This window comes from Charadrius vociferus, unplaced genomic scaffold, assembly GCF_000708025.1.
Source record: "Charadrius vociferus isolate BGI_N301 unplaced genomic scaffold, ASM70802v2 scaffold110, whole genome shotgun sequence".
Lineage (NCBI taxonomy): Eukaryota > Metazoa > Chordata > Aves > Charadriiformes > Charadriidae > Charadrius > Charadrius vociferus.
In genome coordinates, this window is record NW_009646761.1 from 3,060,113 (window position 1) to 3,077,854 (window position 17,742).

Here is a 17,742-nt window from a genome sequence, read left to right on the forward strand (position 1 = left end):
CACTAATAAAATAGTAGAGAAAAAGGAGGCTTCCCTTCATTTTTAATAAGTAGAGAAACAAATGATCATTCTTCAAAGGGTACATCAGTTTCTCTCCTTTGGTGAATTTGATGTAAAGAAAACCCAAGAATGGCTGCAGTGTGACCAGAGCCACCTTGAATGAAGTAGTCTGAGAGAGCTTTAATAGTGCTGCTAAATATAGTGAAAGCAGGAATTATATCTTTAGGAAAGAAAGTATAGGTTTTGTGGGTGCAAATTTCCTTATTTTCTTATGTGGAGTATGTAGTGGAAAGAAAACTGCATAGAATTACTGAATTGTGAGATTTTTTTTTTTTAAGTGTGGGATGTTAAATTGAGAAAGTTATGTTGAAATTGTGAGGTAAATACCTTGTTGATATCGAGTGTATGCTGTTTGTTTAAAACACGGAAAAGACAGATTCAGTATTCGTAGGCTGAGTGGTTTCTTACCTGTGTCTATCAAGTACGATAAAGAAACAAATCCTCGCAAAGAAAAATTGACAAAACTGAATCAATGGTTATTGAAAGATAACTTCCTCACAGGAAGCTATCTTAGATTAAATATTTTTCAAAGTAGTTATATGCTGTTGTTAAAAAATTAGTTGTCATTAGATGTCGGTGCATTAGATTTTATTTCTGCTACATCTTACGTAGGAAACAATAAAAAGTCTACCTGAGCATCTTAGTTTATGGAAATTTTTGTAGTTCTGGTTGCACTCAATTCTTCAATCACATACTAATAAATGAGAAAATAAGTCATATTCATATTATGTAGTATGCCTATAGAAAAAGACAACATAGGAGATTGCCTCTTACGTATTCCTGTGTGCTTTCCATTCATTCTGTGCATCAGTCCAAACATTGCCTGTTCTCCAGCAGCCTTTCTGAAAAGCTGTTTTTCACTATGTGCCCCTAAACCCCATATACATGGCTGTTGTGAACTATTTTGCGGAAAGATGTGACCCCAGGGTGCTCCTGCTCATAGTAGTCAGGAAGCTGGCATGCCTGAAGAGCAGAACATGTGTGCGCCTCTGCTGTTCAGTTCTCTGAAATAGAAACCAGGCTTACTGAAATAAAAGGGGCCTGAGGAGCATCTGTAAGTTGATGGGTTTGGGTGACTTGATACTGGATTTGGCTGCCACAGAAAAGCCCGTGGGATTCCAGGTGAATCGTGTTTCCTGGAAACCGAGGTGTATGTTGAAAGTTAGTTTTGAGATTATTTATCTGAATGTAAAGGAGTATATGACACCAGCTAGGGACTTACAGTAGTAAGGGTGACACAGACCGTAGTTTTAAAACTACTGAAATTTAGATTTTCTTGGCCACTGTGGTCTGCTTGAATGCTCCAACTGGTGTGTGAGTAACTTGATGCCTTATGCACACAGGGGCAAGAGAGCCATCTGTGAGAGTATCCAGAAGTGTTTGCTGTTAGATCTGAGTACCTCGATGGTCTTGAGAAAAATGTGTCCTGAAATTATTTCCCTGAATATAAGGAGAGCAGTCATCGCTAATTTAACTCTTAGCTCCAATTGTTCATAAACATTGCATGACTGTTTGTTGTAGCTGTGGATGAACCCCAGTATGGTAAAGCTTTAAGACAGTTGGCAGTCACAGGACAGGACGAGAGTTAGCAGCCTCTCCATACTGGAGAGAGCTGGGACTCCTTAGCCTGGAGAAGAGAAGGCTGAGGGGAGACCTTTTTATGGCATACAAGTATCTAAAGGGTGGGTTGGAGGAGGATGGAGCCAGACTCTTTTCAGTGGCTCTCAGTGACAGGACGAGGGGCAATGGGCACAAGATGGAACACAGGAGGTTCCATTCAAATACATGGAAAAACTTCTTTACGATTAGGGTGACAGAGCAGTGGAACAGGCTGCCCAGGGAGGTTGTGGAGTCCCCTTCTCTTGAGATTTTCAAGACCCGCCTGGATGCGGTCCTGAGTAATGTGCTCTAGGCAATCCTGCTTTAGCGGGGAGTTGGACTAGATGGTCTCTAGAGGTCCCTTTCAACCCTGAAGATTCTGTGATACTGTTCTGGGGATGGATGCTAACTGGACTGCAATGTTGGCAGGTGCCCCTAGCTCTCTTGTACCTTCTTCACCATCTGTAAACTACGTCTTAGTTGTTTCTTACAGGCTTTGCCACCAGCGTCTCTTGCTGTATAAGCTGAAAGAGGTTAGGGAAGCAAAAACACTTGTAATGCTCACAGGGAAGCTGATTGCTGTGAGGTGTCTGAAGGAGCAGATCCAGTATGAAGGGGAAGCACTTTCCCTTTACCCTGTATGGGTGTTGCTGGCCATAACAGCTGTGGCTTTATGGACTTGAAAGCAGAAACATCAGCGGCATTTTTTTTCAGAGAAAGAGGTCTGTGTGTATCACAAAGTGGGGCGTAACATTTTTTAAAGGAGGTATGTATGGCACTTAAGTGCATTGAAATGATGATTTGCTATAAATTGTTTATGACCAGATTTGGTATAAGTAAAGGAACGGGTAGTAAAGGTGATACTTCCAACAGCTAACTAATTGAGAGTTATCACTGATCAATTTTTCTGCTTGTCCTGTTGAGAATAAGGTACAGCTGCCTTGATATAGCTATGGTCTGTAGATTGCTTGCTGCAGACATGTCTGGTTTTGCCCTTTGTGTTAAGGACAGAGATAATGTGTGAATTTACCCACTATAATATAACCATGCCACCATTGGCTCTTACCTTATCAACTGGGGCTTCACTGGCAAGATCTCAGATCAGCTGACTACAAAATCTGAGTATGGCGCAAAGCTAGAAGAGTTGATCAATTGAGTGTGATTCAGCTCTGTGAGCATACTTGCGTTCATTTCTTTAAAAATGTAGTCCTTTACCTTACTGACCATTTTATGGATGCTAAGGCTGTTGATGGAGAAGAGGTATAGCATAAAATTAATAGAAGAGAATACTACAGGCATGTAAAACAAGAGTGACACCTGAAATAGAAGGCTGAAAAGTAAAAGAGAAAAACATTTAAAGCCTATCTTTTAATATTAGTCAAATAGCTGTGACGGTTATTCTGGGGCTTTCATAAGTAGGGAATGATGATGCCTGTGTTTTCTTTTTTTGGGAGGGGAGGGAGAAGGGGGGGGTCTAATTTCTTCACTTCTACTCCCATCCTTCCTTGCTTTGTAAAAGATTAGAGCTTTAATTTCAGATCCTGCATGTATCTCTCTGTGGGTGGATTCTTGCACCTCCAGAACCTCATTGCAGGTTGCTTGTTGAACCAGGGTATGGCATTACTGCTTTGTTAACATCTTTTGTACTGTATGCTGAAGCATGTTCTGTATAATGCTAAAAATACTGCCCCCCTCTTGCCGTCCCCTTGCTGAAAGAAAACTGCGAATGCTAAAACAAGCGCAGTTTGAGCCGCGCACCTCACGGAAAGGTTAAAATTACAAGTAGGTCAACTAGGATTTCAAGGTTAACATTTTCTACCCCATTTTGGTGATCTGATGGTCTTAATGTATACTAAAATGCATTTTAAGTGTATTTGGTACCCCAAAGTTAGAGAGATGATTGGTACTGTCTACGTGTCGTGGTTTAGGCCAAATCAGCTATTGGGGGCCTGGGGGACCCCAGATGGGACCGACAGATGCTCTCCTTAGAAGGAGACTCCTCTCTCTTAGAAGGAACTAAACTACTTTAATGAAATATTAATAATAAAATAAAAAAGAAATAAGGAAATATATACAAAACCGTATCAAGCTCCTGAGATGACAATCACGACACCGGCTGGCACTGGGGCAGTCCCAGGCTGGACTCAGTGACGGACGGGAACTGGATTCCGGATCTGCATTCAGGATCGGGATCGCAGGCAGACAAACAGAGTCCTCCTCAGACGTTGGCCATTGCAGGAAGAGAGAGAGCTGACCTTTCGATCCCTCAGCCTTTATACTGAGCATGAGGCAGATGGGATGGAATACCCTTGTTGGTCAGTTTTGGGTCACCTGTCCTGTCTGCTCCTCCCTGCAGGTGGGACCCCACTACGCTTTTCCGCTTCTGACCCTCCAACGGGGCAAATAACAAAGTTGGTTGGCCTTGGGTGTTATAGCAATAAGTATAAGCAAGGTCCTCTCTGCATACCATGGCTGGGCATCAGCTATAAACATAGGTCTTATCACCCTGAGAGAGTGAACATTGTCTGCACAATATGCTGTTAATTTCAGTTGTTAGAGAGGCCCAGCTAAGAACCGAAATTACTGACCAAAATTGGTTCTGTTTTACCTCCAACCAGGACACTACGTTATGCCTAAACAGCACTACTGAAGCATGGTCCTAAAAGAATGCAGAACAACTTCTCCCCACCCCAAAAAAACCCTCAAAAATTTTTCCTCGTCATATTTTCTGAATGCTGTTTTGTGTGCAGACACAAAGGGAGTACTTTGAAGAAACAGAAGAAAATATTGACCAAGTCAAAGATCTGTATTGAAGAATGGATTAAATAAATGTTTGTGAGTCGTAAGAACCAAACAACAAAAATATTTTTCTTTCCAGAAACATTCCGTCCTATTTTGATCATCAACAATAAAGCGGAAAACAACATTGAAGCTATTGAATCTGGAATGCCAATTGCAATCCAAGAAAAATGAGAGTATAACTAAATAATGCAAATGTCTTTGAAAAAAAAATATTTTATTTTAATTAGCTGGAATGTTAGAATTCCAAACATGTTCTAAACTCGAAGGTAATTTTTTAAAACTTAAATTCCAAAATAAGTAAATAAGTTGTGTTGTCCAAACATGAATGTGTGCTAAGTAACTTTCTATTAAAACTTAGGGAGCTTTAATAGAAACTTCAAGTCATAATAGAAATTGAATTGCTTCAATTTAACACTGCAGGGTAGACACTGAGATATTTCCTAGGTTTTCCAAATACTGTTATTAAGCTTGACGTGCTGGAGAATATCATGTGTTAGGTAGAATCAAGATTGAATCCCAAAGGTACATCCTTAAACTGTATAATCAGATTCCCATTTCAATGTCACTTTTATCCTTCAAAGAATAGGTGCTTGTTTCAGTGATGATTTGTCATTAAAATTATGTCAAAACGTCTTAAACTGTTGTTGAAACTCTAAACAAACTCACAGCATACACAGGGCTAATTATGGATGCCATCTGTTTATTTTTGCAAAGCTTTTTTCTTAAAGACCAAAGCATCTTCTTGTGGCTTATCAGAACAAGATTATTATAATGACTAAATGTTTTCCTTAATACTAGTGTAGCTGAAGGAAGAAAGGCAAGTGGTTTGGTCACTGACCTTTTCCTGTGTCACAGAATGTACGTAATATGACATCTCACGACAGAGAAACCATAGTGAAGTGCATTTTCTTAAGGTATTTTGGCCCTTGGGACAAAAATATTTTATAATAGAAATGGCAGTTCTGTCGTAATTTCTATATGGAAAGTCTTACAGCTGTCTTTGTGTGAAGAACAAAATTTTAGCATGCCCGTCTTTTACGTCATCTTTGTGGTGCGCCCTCCTGTCTTTGGGTGCTTTTTTACTGTACTGCGTCTACTTAAAGAGTTGGTTGGTTTTTTTTTTTTAAAGTTAATAAACGTGTCCATTTCTATCCCCGTTTCAAGGAAAAAAAAGCATCTATGTGCATATGCGCGCACATGTGTGCATGCTTGTACGCACATGCCGGGGTTAGTGTGAACGACGGGTATTCCCATGGCAGCATCATCCAAAGCCGTTAGCAGCAATTTGCTGAGAGCGCAGAGTGACTCTGCTGGTCCAGCCCAGCTATTGTGCATGCTAAGCACTAAACAGATAAGTCTGGAGGAGGGGGGGGGATGGAAATTGAAGGATCCATCTGCTCCTTTCTGCTACACTGCGCTGATGCAAGATTACGCTAATCTGGTTGCTTGTCAGGACAGGTTAGTGAAAGCAGGCGAATGGGTGAGATTTAGGGTAGGCTAGTTCTATGGAAAATTGTAAAGCGGCTCCTGTACGTGCCATGTTAAGTGTAGCAGAATGGGTTGATTATCAGCTACTTTGAGATTTGCAGTTTAAATATATTTATGGCTACAGTGCAAGCCTTTTCAAAACAAAATCGAATGGGAAGAGCTTCTGAACAAAGAAAAATTAACACATTGTCACCAGGTGCGTTTGAATTGTAAAAATAAATGGAAAACATCACCCCTGCAAAACCCCAAACTCTCCTAGGTGTTCTCTATAGTTTTCCTTTCGTATGGTGCTCCTAGTTACTGGAATCTGCTAATTATTTTATTTTTTGGGGTTTCCCAACAAACAAGGTGGTTGCTGGAGTTTGTCAAGTAGAATTCTTCTGAGGAAAAAGACCAAGATGGGAAGGTGTTCTTTGTCTGTTCTTTGGCTGGTCAAATTTCTTGTTTATCTGTGTTTGTTTATGGAGAATGGGTTTTTTTTTTTGGTGTGGCTTTTTTTTTTTTTTTTTTTACCTACTGACTGACAGTTCTTGACCTTGCAGGTTGAACATCCCGTCACAGAATGCATTACCGGCCTGGACTTAGTCCAAGAAATGATCCGTGTTGCTAAGGGTTACCCTCTCAGGCACAAACAGGCTGATATTCCCATCAACGGCTGGGCGGTTGAATGTCGAGTTTATGCTGAGGTAAATAAGTGGTAATGGGGAGGAGGGTAGGTGGTGGAATTGTGGAGTAATAATACCCAGGTGTGGATAGATGCCAAGGTGAAGTCAAGGAATATCATATGAAAGTCATGATTTAGAGTACGTAACACAAATGTTTAATGAGCTTTTGTAGAATTGTAGAATTTTTCTTTTTAAATTCAAAATAGAGTATGGATTTCAGCATACCTTTTTCTGAAAATCAAAATTAAAAACGGTGAAAAGAAAAAACTGAGGTTTGTTTCTAAGGTCACTTGCTATGTTTCCTTCTCATTTAACGATGTGGTGCCCACGTTGTTTGCTGCAGTTAACTAGTGTTTCCAGGTTCCTTAACTTGTGTACTTGAAACTTACTGTCTTCAAAAGACAGTTGAAATCCAATGGCTTACAGAATTTTTGTTGTTGTACTAAAACATTTTAATAGGTTGCTGAAAAAGCAAGTTATGTATCTTCTGAAACTACAATTTATAGGACAAACTTTCAAAGTGCATACCAAAACAATAACTTTCTAACTACAGTATGACTCTCTAGCTCACCTTAAAGCTTCCTAAAATATAAACCCCATTTTCAAGCATGTTTAGGACATCTCAAGGTAATGTCTTTTTGCTGTCACTTTTGATACACAGAAATCAAGATTTGTTAACGAAAAAATGATGCTTTGTTTCCTTCATTTTATTTTAGGAACATTTGAGGTAACCATGCATTTCAAAAATAATTCAGCACCTGCAGATGTGTTTTTCCCTCACTTAACTATTACAGCTTTTGTGACCCAGGCCATGTTAATTTATGTTGGTTTTTTCTTCCTCTTCATGACATGCACACAATCTTCAACTTGCTCTACTGATTACAAGTTTTATGAACTATTTTAATAAAGAATAAATATTTGCCCTGTGATTGGCATGGAAACTATTCTGAGTATGCGTAGGCTTTACCCTGGAGTAACTGATGCTTGGGGTTTTTTTTTTGGTAAACTTCCTTCACATTTATAAGTAATGGATCCAACCACATTACCATACGTTTGGTTATTCTATAGGCCATATATTTATTTGCTGTCCTATTAAGTTTATATTGTTATTGCATTATATAGGAGATTTCCAAAGGCATAAAGGTCAATTTGATTTTTTAAGATAATGGAATTTCTACCTACCTTTTGTATCTTTGATTTTTTTTTTCCCTTATACTCTCTTCTCTACTCCTCCCTTCTGAGTACTTTCCCATCCTTCTTCCAAGGCACAGTGTGAAAAATGAAAATGTCATCTTTGTATATTTTGATGGTGTATCGTAGCTGTGTGCAGAGCACTTCTTTCCTGCTTTTTTACTGCAATGGAAGAGTTCTTTATTTGGAGTCACAGGGGTTGGTGGATGAAGAAATGTACTTCAACACAAGTAATTCTGGGGAAGAAAACAAAGTTACTCCAGCAGTGGTTTCTGTTAGACTTCAAGCTATTTAATATTATTTTCTCTGCATCTGTAAAGGCTTAATGCTTTCCCATGTTGAATTTTATTTCAGGACCCCTACAAATCTTTTGGCCTGCCATCCATTGGTAAACTCTCTCAGTATCAGGAACCATTGCACGTGCCAAGTGTAAGTAACTTGGTTCTGCTTTTCTTATGTGCTGAGCGTCTGTTTTATGGACAGAGACTATAAGTACTCAGCAGCTTTGTAAATAAGGCCTTTTTTCCAGCTTTTTGGTGGGGGAGGAGGGACAGAACTTGGTAATACTTATTTGTGCTACCTGAAAAAGTGTTTAAAAATGTACAGTTCCAAACTGGGTTTAAAATGTTCAAATTGTGTATAACAGGAAACCGTTATATGTTGAAATATTTTGTCATGTTCTGTAATTTTAAGCTTAAGTTCTTCAAACACAGCGTAAGTAAAAATACTGCAGTGATTAGAAAGGACAGTGAAATGTTGATTCAGCTCTTTAACCACAGAGAACTGGGGACACTGGTGAGAAACTGCCAGTGCTTTCTGTTTAGCTTTGTGGACTTTAAAGAGGAAATTTGTTACTGTGATTATTACGTGTTTCAGGATACAGTCTAACTATATGGAACGGCTGTTTAACAAGCAGTGTTTTCTGCTATGCGTAAAGAACAAGGACACCGCCTTTCTGTAAAATCAAGATAGTCTGAGTCATAAGTGCACGTATACCTGACACTGTGTCAGTGAGTGGAACGGCAAGGCTGTACCATCTGTGAATGCGATTATTCAGTTTGATTGCTTGCACGGGAAAATAGTGAAAGATTACAGGAGGAATCTTAAATGTGGAGATGTTATTGGATATATGATTTATTTCGCTTCTTAAATTGTTTTTGCCCGTGTACTTTCCGAAGGGACCTGACCCTTGCTGGTCTTTAAGGCTTCATGCTGTGTTCAAAGCCTGAAAGCAGAAAAAAAATTGTAAAGATCTAAAAGGCATTATGTGATCTTAAAGAGGAGATGAGGGAAAAAGGTATCATTGGATGTATCTAAACTTTTTTTTGAAGAAACAAAGAGTGTATTTAATATGAATTTATAATGAATACTCCAGTGGTTGTTAGAAGTTTTCACCATGTTGTAATAGCTAACAGGATGTCAAACATTTTGCCCTTGCAAGTTTTTGCAATTTGCAATTTTCCAAACGTGAGACCTGTTGAAAGTACAAGTGATAATGGACAAACTATACCCCCTACAGTCTTTGTCCCACCAAATCTTTCTTCAATTAATGCTGCAGCAGGAGTTTTATGTAATAACATTTGCGCTTGTAAGCCATCCATACAAAGAAAAAACAATTAAAATGCCTTAAATGTTCTGCTTACTGCTGTTATTTGCTTGTGTGAATGTTGCATGTCAGCTAAATGGACCATGGAATAGATAAAGTGATTGGGTGCAGGAGAGTGCACACTAAGCTTTGTCTATCATTATTGCTGGGAGCAATCAAATTGATGCCAGCAGGACAGTAGACGCGTTGACAGCTGTAATTATGTATCTCCATGGTGATCACTTTTGGCCTGTCATGGAGGCCCACGAGTCCCCTCCCTTGCAAGCATTTAATCAGATTGGGCCGTCACTTGTCAGGTAGACGGGGTGGGCTGGGAGTTGTGCTTAGGGGGAGAGGTGAATTGAAAATGAAGGGTGGGAGATGCCTGATCGCTTCACGTGGTCCATCGTGGTACCGAAGAAAGAAATTTTAATTACGCTGGAGGCTTCAGAGCAATGGTTTGAGGAGCTCATATGGAGTGTCTAGGCTGTTCTCTTTCTGTTTACTCCTATTGTCATTTTAAAAATAGAACAGCTATTTTCATGTAGACACTCGTGGTTTGGTGTCTTAATACATATTTTCTGCCACTGTGAAACTAATTTCTCTCCTGAGAATGTCATGCTGCTAAGAACAAAATTAATATGACTAAAAAATTTCAGCGTTACAGGCCCATTGTGCCACAGTGTTTGTTTTCCGTATTTTAGATTTTAAATTGTCAACAAGTTGGCTTAAAAAAAAAAATTAGAGGAGACTTGTAGTGTGTCGCAGCGAGTTTGGCTTATGAGTAGTGTATTGCCAAATGCATTTTCAATTCATTTCTTCTGTCTCTCAAGTTAGCTCTGACTGTCTACCTGTGCCTGTGTGTCAGCTGCTCAAACTAGCAGACCTGGTGTGCATGGCTGGGTGAGGTTTCTTTTTTTTAGCCATGGATAGGAATATACTGTACCGTGTAGTCTGTAATTTCCTTAGAACATGGTACTCGCCAATGTAACATTTTTTTCATCTTTGATAATAAAGCTTAAGATAGGTAACCACAAACCCCTGTATTGCAATAGTGAGCATTCATGTTCAGTGCTCTTACACAACATAGCAAATGTACTGCCATATCTGAAGAGCTCCAGCGTTGCTCTTTGCTAGTATGATGGGCAGTCTGGTCTTTTAATGACTCTTGCCGGAAAGAGAAAACTCTTAGACTCTGATATGGCAAAGAAATGAGAAATACTAGAACCTGTATGTGTTGGTAAGTGGAATTTGATGCACTAATAGTTCATTGCAGGACCGGGACATAGATTGTATTTTTTTTTTTCCCCTCTTAAGTTTTTTTTTTACCTTTCAGTTTAGTGTTGTCCTACTGTAATAACACATAATGGTAGTACAACAGCAATGAATGTGTCGGGGGCTGTAATACCCATGAGCTGTGGGGTACAGTAAGATCTTGAATCATAGCCTTTCTTTGGTATTTAAAATACTGAATAAAAGAAAGAATATGTTAAGCAGAAGTAAATGCTGGAGGTCTAATAAGTATTGCTATTATTTATCAAGTTAAGCAGTGTTACAGCAAGTATCTGTTGAATTAGGGTTTCTTTTTCATCCAATATTCATTAAGTTCTGTCACACCATATAGTTTATAAGATCACCTACTGTTACCAGGCTCTGAAAACGTAAGCACCGCAGAGAGGATTGAAGATGTTAAATGTATTTCTTCTCTGCTGTAATTTTTTTTAGTCATCTTGAGTTTATTTTATGAAAATTAAACTTCTACAGAGGGCTCTTTTTTTTTTTTTTAAGGAAATTATGCTGTAGTTATTAAAGAATTTTCAATTCTCACTGTAATTTTTCATTTTTTCAGAGTATGGTACTTAGGCAAAAGTGTAAATCATATAGTGGTATGTATGTTGTGTATCAACAGAAACGTGGAGCAGGTAGAGTATACAGTCAGTAGCCTCAGAAGCCTTACATTAACTCCAAGGTCTAACCTGCTTACTCTGGGTCTGAGTTATGCACCTTTCATATATCTTTTTTCTTTGTCAAAATATGGTATACGTGTATAAATGCTTACATGCACATGTATGTGTATGTAAAGCGCCCCTGAACACTTGCATTAAGCACTTTGTCGGGTATATATTATATATATCCTATATATATATTATACTTTGGAGACAAAAGTCACAGTATAATTCAAGTACGTGTGGAGTATGTATGTCATACCTTCATGTCTTATGAATGTATTTATTGTATACTACAAGGGTTTACCTGGGACTGAGTAAGTAAATTAATTTTCTCTGATTTGAGTGTGAGAATGTATGCATTGACTTTAAATATAGGCAGATTTCCTGGGAGGAAAGATGATTTAGCAGTTACAAGAAGAGGAGCTGGGAAATACGCTGCATGTTTCTTCTGTAATCATGACGTGTCTGAACTACCTTCTCATTTGTAGCTAATATTAAGTGTACCTGATATGGGTAGTGGGGGGCCTAGTTAAGTATGGATAAAGCACATTCAGATAAGATGTGATAAAAATGCTACAGAAGTGCTGCTACGTATACATATGAATAAATGTGCTGTACAAATAAGCATAAATTATAAACCACAATATATAAATATATAAATACAAATATATGAGTAAGTATATGCTTTTTTCAATAAAAAGAACATAACGACATAAAAACTGGTCAGAGAGTGTTTCTTACTGAAGAAAGTGAGTACACCTGCTAGGGTATCTTTTTATGTCGTTTGGATAATAAAGTCATCATCATGCCCTCATGTGGATTCTGTAGACAAGAGGTTCTACATGCGGTCCCTTGATAATTGCCTAAATTAAAATATTAAAGGCCTAACAGCCGTTGCGTTGACCTTTTTCTGTCTTGCTGCAGACAGATGAGCTGCTGTTTATTACAAAGGTTCCTTCCCACAGGTGAAGATTTAAGTGAGATTCCAGGACCCTCTTTCCCGCCCCCTTTACAATGCGGTATGGCGGAGCCCTGCTGCTTCAACAGCTTTGATTAGAGCCCTCCATCCTTATGATCCCCAGAATGCGTTGATCGCTCTTGAGTTATTTTGATTAGTTTTTAAAAAATGTTTCAGATTGCAAAGCTCGAAAGCAGCAATTTAATAAATATTTATTCCCCAGAAATTGCTCATTTGACAAGTTTTATATGGCTAACCTCATTGCTACAGTGATGAAATCAAACTCAGAGATGAAAACAAGAATCAGCAATATACTAACTAACTTGTTGGCTGGTTAACAGCAATCAGCCTCTTCAAAAGAAATTTTTGAACTTGTGTTATTTTTTTCCGTGAATATTGCAGAATCAGAGCTTTAATTGGGGCTGTGTCCTTACAAAGCAAAGCCATGGAAAAAGCTGTGTAAACATTAAAGCCTCAGGGGAACAGCAGCAACAGAAAAAAAAAATGTTTTACAGTTGAGAGGGTGAGGCAAAGAAGGAAAGTGTTACAGACATGAAAACCACAGGATCAGTATTCCTATGGAGCTGATAAGCAGAGCTCTAAAGTTCCTGCTGGAGCCCTCGGAAGGGCTGTAGCGGAACATGGGGGACGTGATTACATATAGATGCAGAAAGGGTGTGATTATAAGGGGCATCCTTCATGCCAGGTGTCAGTCAGAAGAATAATTACAACTGTATTTTATTACAGGGATTAAATCGGAATTGGATATGTTCAGACTTGAAGTTTAGAGTGTGTAGCACAACCTAAATTGTTAGATCCAATTTGATGTGTTTACTGTGCATTCTAGGAGGACAAAAGAGAATTTTAACTATCAACTGAAGATTGCAGTCGTGTTTTCTTTTAAAGGAGAGAATAACTTACAAGTATTTTTTCTGGTGGAGGAAAAAGGTCCCCTTTCCCCCTCCCAGCTTCTCTGAAAACAAATAATTATTCTAGTTCTTCGAGGGGAAAAAGTGTACGTGATAAGCTTCGTGGGTGTTATGTTTTAAGCCTGCCAGGTAGATTTGATCTCATGTTGAAATATTTTTTTTTTTCAAGATGTAATTATTTTTTCTTATTATTTTTGAAGGTACGTGTTGACAGTGGCATACAACAAGGAAGTGATATTAGCATTTATTATGATCCTATGATCTCAAAAGTGAGTTGATGATTATTTTTCAATATTCTAAAGGTATGAAACACTAACTTTATGCACAGATCTTTTAAAGGAGGGAAGAGTGTATCAAAGGATTGGTAAATCGGTATTTTAAAGGTGCTAGGCATAACATGCCTCAAGGGAATATGAATGGAGTGAAGGAAAATGTGAAGTAAAGGAAATTTAGTATCACTTCTAAACAATTTTTTTAAAATCTTTTGACACTGTAATTATTTGTCTTGCAGTTTCTGATTATTAAAAAGATTCTGATTTAGACAGAAGCCATTACTTTCAGACTTAGGTGCTGCCAATCTATCTTTTGTAATGTAACCTAGCTAGAACTAATATTTCAATAATTCTGGCTTCCAAAAAGCAGCAGTGAAAGAAATGGTTGATTGTATCTCTTAGTATTAGTTCTTATTCATCAGTAACATACTGGTAAAATGAAAATACGACACTAACACTAGAGTTCAGATGTGAAAAAAATTTGCACTGAAATCTTAGTCGATTGGGCATTAGAAGTCAGGAGAGTCGAGTAGATATTGAAACTCTGCTCTAATTTTCTGTGTGCCTAAAGAAGAGAGAGCTTGTTTAGATGCTTTAAATTTTATGAAGGAAAAGTGATTGGTCTTCTTTCATTGAATGGGTTAAGAGATCTTAGTTTTCTCTTGATGTTTTAGAGAGCCTCTAAAGCACAGGTACAGCACTGTGCGAGAAATGTTTTTGTGACTGCAGAAGTTCTACAAACCATTTTCTTTTTAAATGCTATTCAGAATCTAGAGGCAAATGTTATCTTATTTCTAGGTAACTCATATACTTTTTCTTTTTTTAGCTGATTACCTATGGCTCTAATAGAGCTGAAGCACTGAAAAGAATGGAAGAGGCTTTGGACAATTACGTAATTCGAGGTAACTACAGAAATTTGGGTTCCTAGTGTGATAGACTGCCATCTATTTCAAGAAAACAGCTTGAAAATGTAGTAATTAGCAAATTGAGTAAAGTTCCCGCTTCTTAAGTGCAAATTAAAACAGGAAAAGCTTGTGTTAATTAAGCTGAGAAGATACATCAAATCTAAAGAGACTTCATTTTTTTCCTCCATTGTTTTTGCTTGAATATTAGGAGATAAATATTTAAATTGTTTCCTTAAACTCATAAGAGTCTTCACAAAAAGGTAGCATTAATTCACTTATTACGTTGTGGAGGAAAAAAAAACGCCAGTACACTGTAAACAATTTAAAGTAGTTGCTATTTTATAGCAATGTAATACATTGATTATGGTCAAATAATATCACAACGTAGTATTTGATTGTGTATTATATATGTTTCTTATTTTCAAGGCAATTGTTTAAATTCGGGCAAATACAGATGTAAGCTGATGATCAGAATGTTTCAGCTCTTGCTGACTGACTGTCTCGGAGAAGTAGCTGGTCTTCTAGCTTTTCCAAGCAGCAGGGGTAAATCAACCATGACCACTTGAACTCCTTTTTAAGTTTTAGAGAGGGAAGTCATAGTTTGTGCGAGAGAAATCTTTAGCTCTTCCTCTGTCTTATGGAAAATAGGAAGAAAAACTCATAGGAGAGGTGAAAAATTGGATTTCTTATCCTTTATTTTCCTGGGGATGATTAGAGAAATGAACTGTAATGTGGCAAAAATTTTCATTTTACTTATTAAGGGTGTGGGTATTTGGGGGAGTCATTTTTTTTCATTACTGGTCAGTGTACTTGAAGAACCAGGGTAGGCAGGAAGGAAACTGTTGGAGGATTTGCTGCCTTTGTTCCTTTGTTTTGGTTGCTGGACAGGTTGTTCCATGATTTGAGATGGGAGAGGGGCTTGGAACACTTACTTAATTCCTCCTCTGAATGGCTGGGAGGAGGAGCAGGAAAGACCTCGTATAGCAGACAATCATACGAGTGTTTCTGTAAAACGTGGTTTGGCTTTAATGCCGTCTGCTGAATACTACAAATGCCACATTAGACTAGAAAGATTTATCTTGAGGAAAACGAGCATCCCTCTACCACAGTGTAGCTAGATAGGTGGTAGGATTAGCCATTGTAAATGAACTGCATAACTCTAAAGTGGATTTATACTGGTGCAACTTGAGCCATTAGAGTGTTGCAGTACAATGTGCTGATGTAAACCCCTGCTGTATATCAGCTGAGTAAATTTCTATGAGAGAGAAATTTGTACCACTATAGCTGGACTGATGGGAGATATTGTTTGGTGGTTTTGTTTTGTGTTTCGTTTCTAATGGAGACATGCTCTGGGTTCAAACTCAGTTTCAATTAATAGACAGTTATGCTAAAAGGATTATAGTTAATGAGAATATTGGAAAGTGTGTGTGTAGCGTGGTCTTTTATTGTGTGCTGTAATATGGGGTGGAACCTAACTGTTTGTGTTTAGGTATTTTACACAGATGTGTATGTACGTCATAACAGTTCCACAGATATATAAATACCTACAAAGGATATGACATCTTGCATATGAAAATTAGTAAATGCATTCTTGATTTTTTTTTTTACAGTCTTTGAATATGGATGTATGCGTTTAAGTGTTCATACCTGATATCTCTGTAGTATTTCTGCCTGTGAAAAAGCTCTTCATATATTAAAAACATTGAAAGAGCTAATAAATGAACTATGGGGGGTAATGCATTTTTTAAAAGTATTACAAAGGACAAATTTTAACTTACCACAGGTTTCAAAAGTAGGTGAGTTTCCAAAACACTTTTTTAGCTGTGGTGAGCAGTGGTTTCTGTTTGAAAACCAACAGGATATTTGTGTACTTTTATACAGCTGATAGTTTCTTCTCAAGGTTTATTTAAAATGTGACATTCATGGATATTAAAGAATTTCTTCTGTTGCCTGGTGTGAATAGTGCTTAATAGGGCAGTTTATAGAAACTGTCCTATCTGTAATCTTATGAACTGCATTGACATGCAGAGAACTCCTTGTTCAGAGGAATTGTCTCTAATAAGTTCAAGTAAGCCTAACAAGGGATGCAGAAGTAGTAATGCATTGGTATTCAAATGGACAAAAATAATTAAACTTCAGAAAAGTAAATGTGATTTCATGCATTTTTTTCTAAAATGTTTGTAGATACTTTTGCTTTTAACAATACATAGGTGCTGTGTAAAACAATATTAAACCACCTTGAACTTATGTGAAAGTGCCTCACGGGAATTATTCTCCATAGTTGAGTCATTAGTAGTAGTAAAAGATACAGAATAGCTTTTTATCTAGCTTTGAAGTTACTTTCTTTTATATTTGAATAGTGAGCCTGTACATAACTGTTTAGAGATCACCATAGTCTTCCTGAATAGTGTATTCCATGTTCCTATTTCTGAAACAACCCTTCTGCCCCCCCCCATTTCCTCGGAAGCAGCTTTTATGGTTGCTTTGTTCTAGAGACAGTGTATTTTTCCATGTAAGTAACAAGTCTCTTCTGAGTTACAAAACATTTTAGCTAAGCGTTACCAGCTGAAGTCAGTGTGAATTGTACTGCTAATTGTACGCTGAGAATTTAGATTTAAATTCCCAAGAATTGCAACATTTTTGTAAGCAAAAATACTTGTTCACTCATGGTTGGAATGGGATGGGGTGACTGGGTAACAGGTCAAGGACCATCTAATGGGTAGCTTGGGGACTCCTAATGGAAGATGGAGTCTTTCCCATCACTTCTGTGTCACCAGTTCAAAGCAGGCAAAAGTTGGTAAGGACTTTTAGTCACTAATATTTTGTTGGTTGCTTGCTGACCTGTGTGAAATCAGTGGTATTTATCCAGTTCCTAGAAGACAAATGTCCTCTTGGAACAAATGCCACCATATAATGTCATTCATGGCAGTCCCAGCATGGGAGAGAGAGAGCAGTCCAGAGACTGAAGTGGCACAGTGACCCTCCAGGAGGTGACTCATCCAGGCTGGGTTGAGGCATACTGACAGCGTGAAGTGCAAGGACTTACTCTGCTGTTCCTTGTCTGCTGGCTGTATGAACAGACAGTCAGTCTCGACTGCTGTGGCTTTAGGATATCCAAGAGTTACCTGTTCCCTTTTAGCTCTATTCTGCTTACAGGGAGTAACTCCTCAGACTACAGCCTTTATTGACTCGTTTTCTAGGACCAGACAGTACCTGGCCTTGAATCCATAGTTCAGCTGTCCCTCCCAGTTACGTCTGCTCAACAACATCACAAAGGAAATTAATTAAAATTTCAAAAAATATAATCTAATACTTGCAAAGAAAGGAGACATGCAGAAT

The 17,742-nt window shown here is 38.0% G+C and overlaps 1 protein-coding gene across 1 annotated transcript in view; it reads left to right on the top strand.

Moving 5' to 3' along the window:
* Positions 1 to 17,742, top strand: part of PCCA (propionyl CoA carboxylase, alpha polypeptide) — a 306,936-nt gene that overhangs the window by 129,627 nt on the left and 159,567 nt on the right. Inside the window, exons 13-16 of the mRNA XM_009892045.1 lie at positions 6,492 to 6,635; positions 8,160 to 8,234; positions 13,427 to 13,495; positions 14,325 to 14,400. Of these exons, the coding sequence (XP_009890347.1) occupies positions 6,492 to 6,635; positions 8,160 to 8,234; positions 13,427 to 13,495; positions 14,325 to 14,400 (364 nt within the window). The remainder of the gene's footprint in view (positions 1 to 6,491; positions 6,636 to 8,159; positions 8,235 to 13,426; positions 13,496 to 14,324; positions 14,401 to 17,742) is intronic.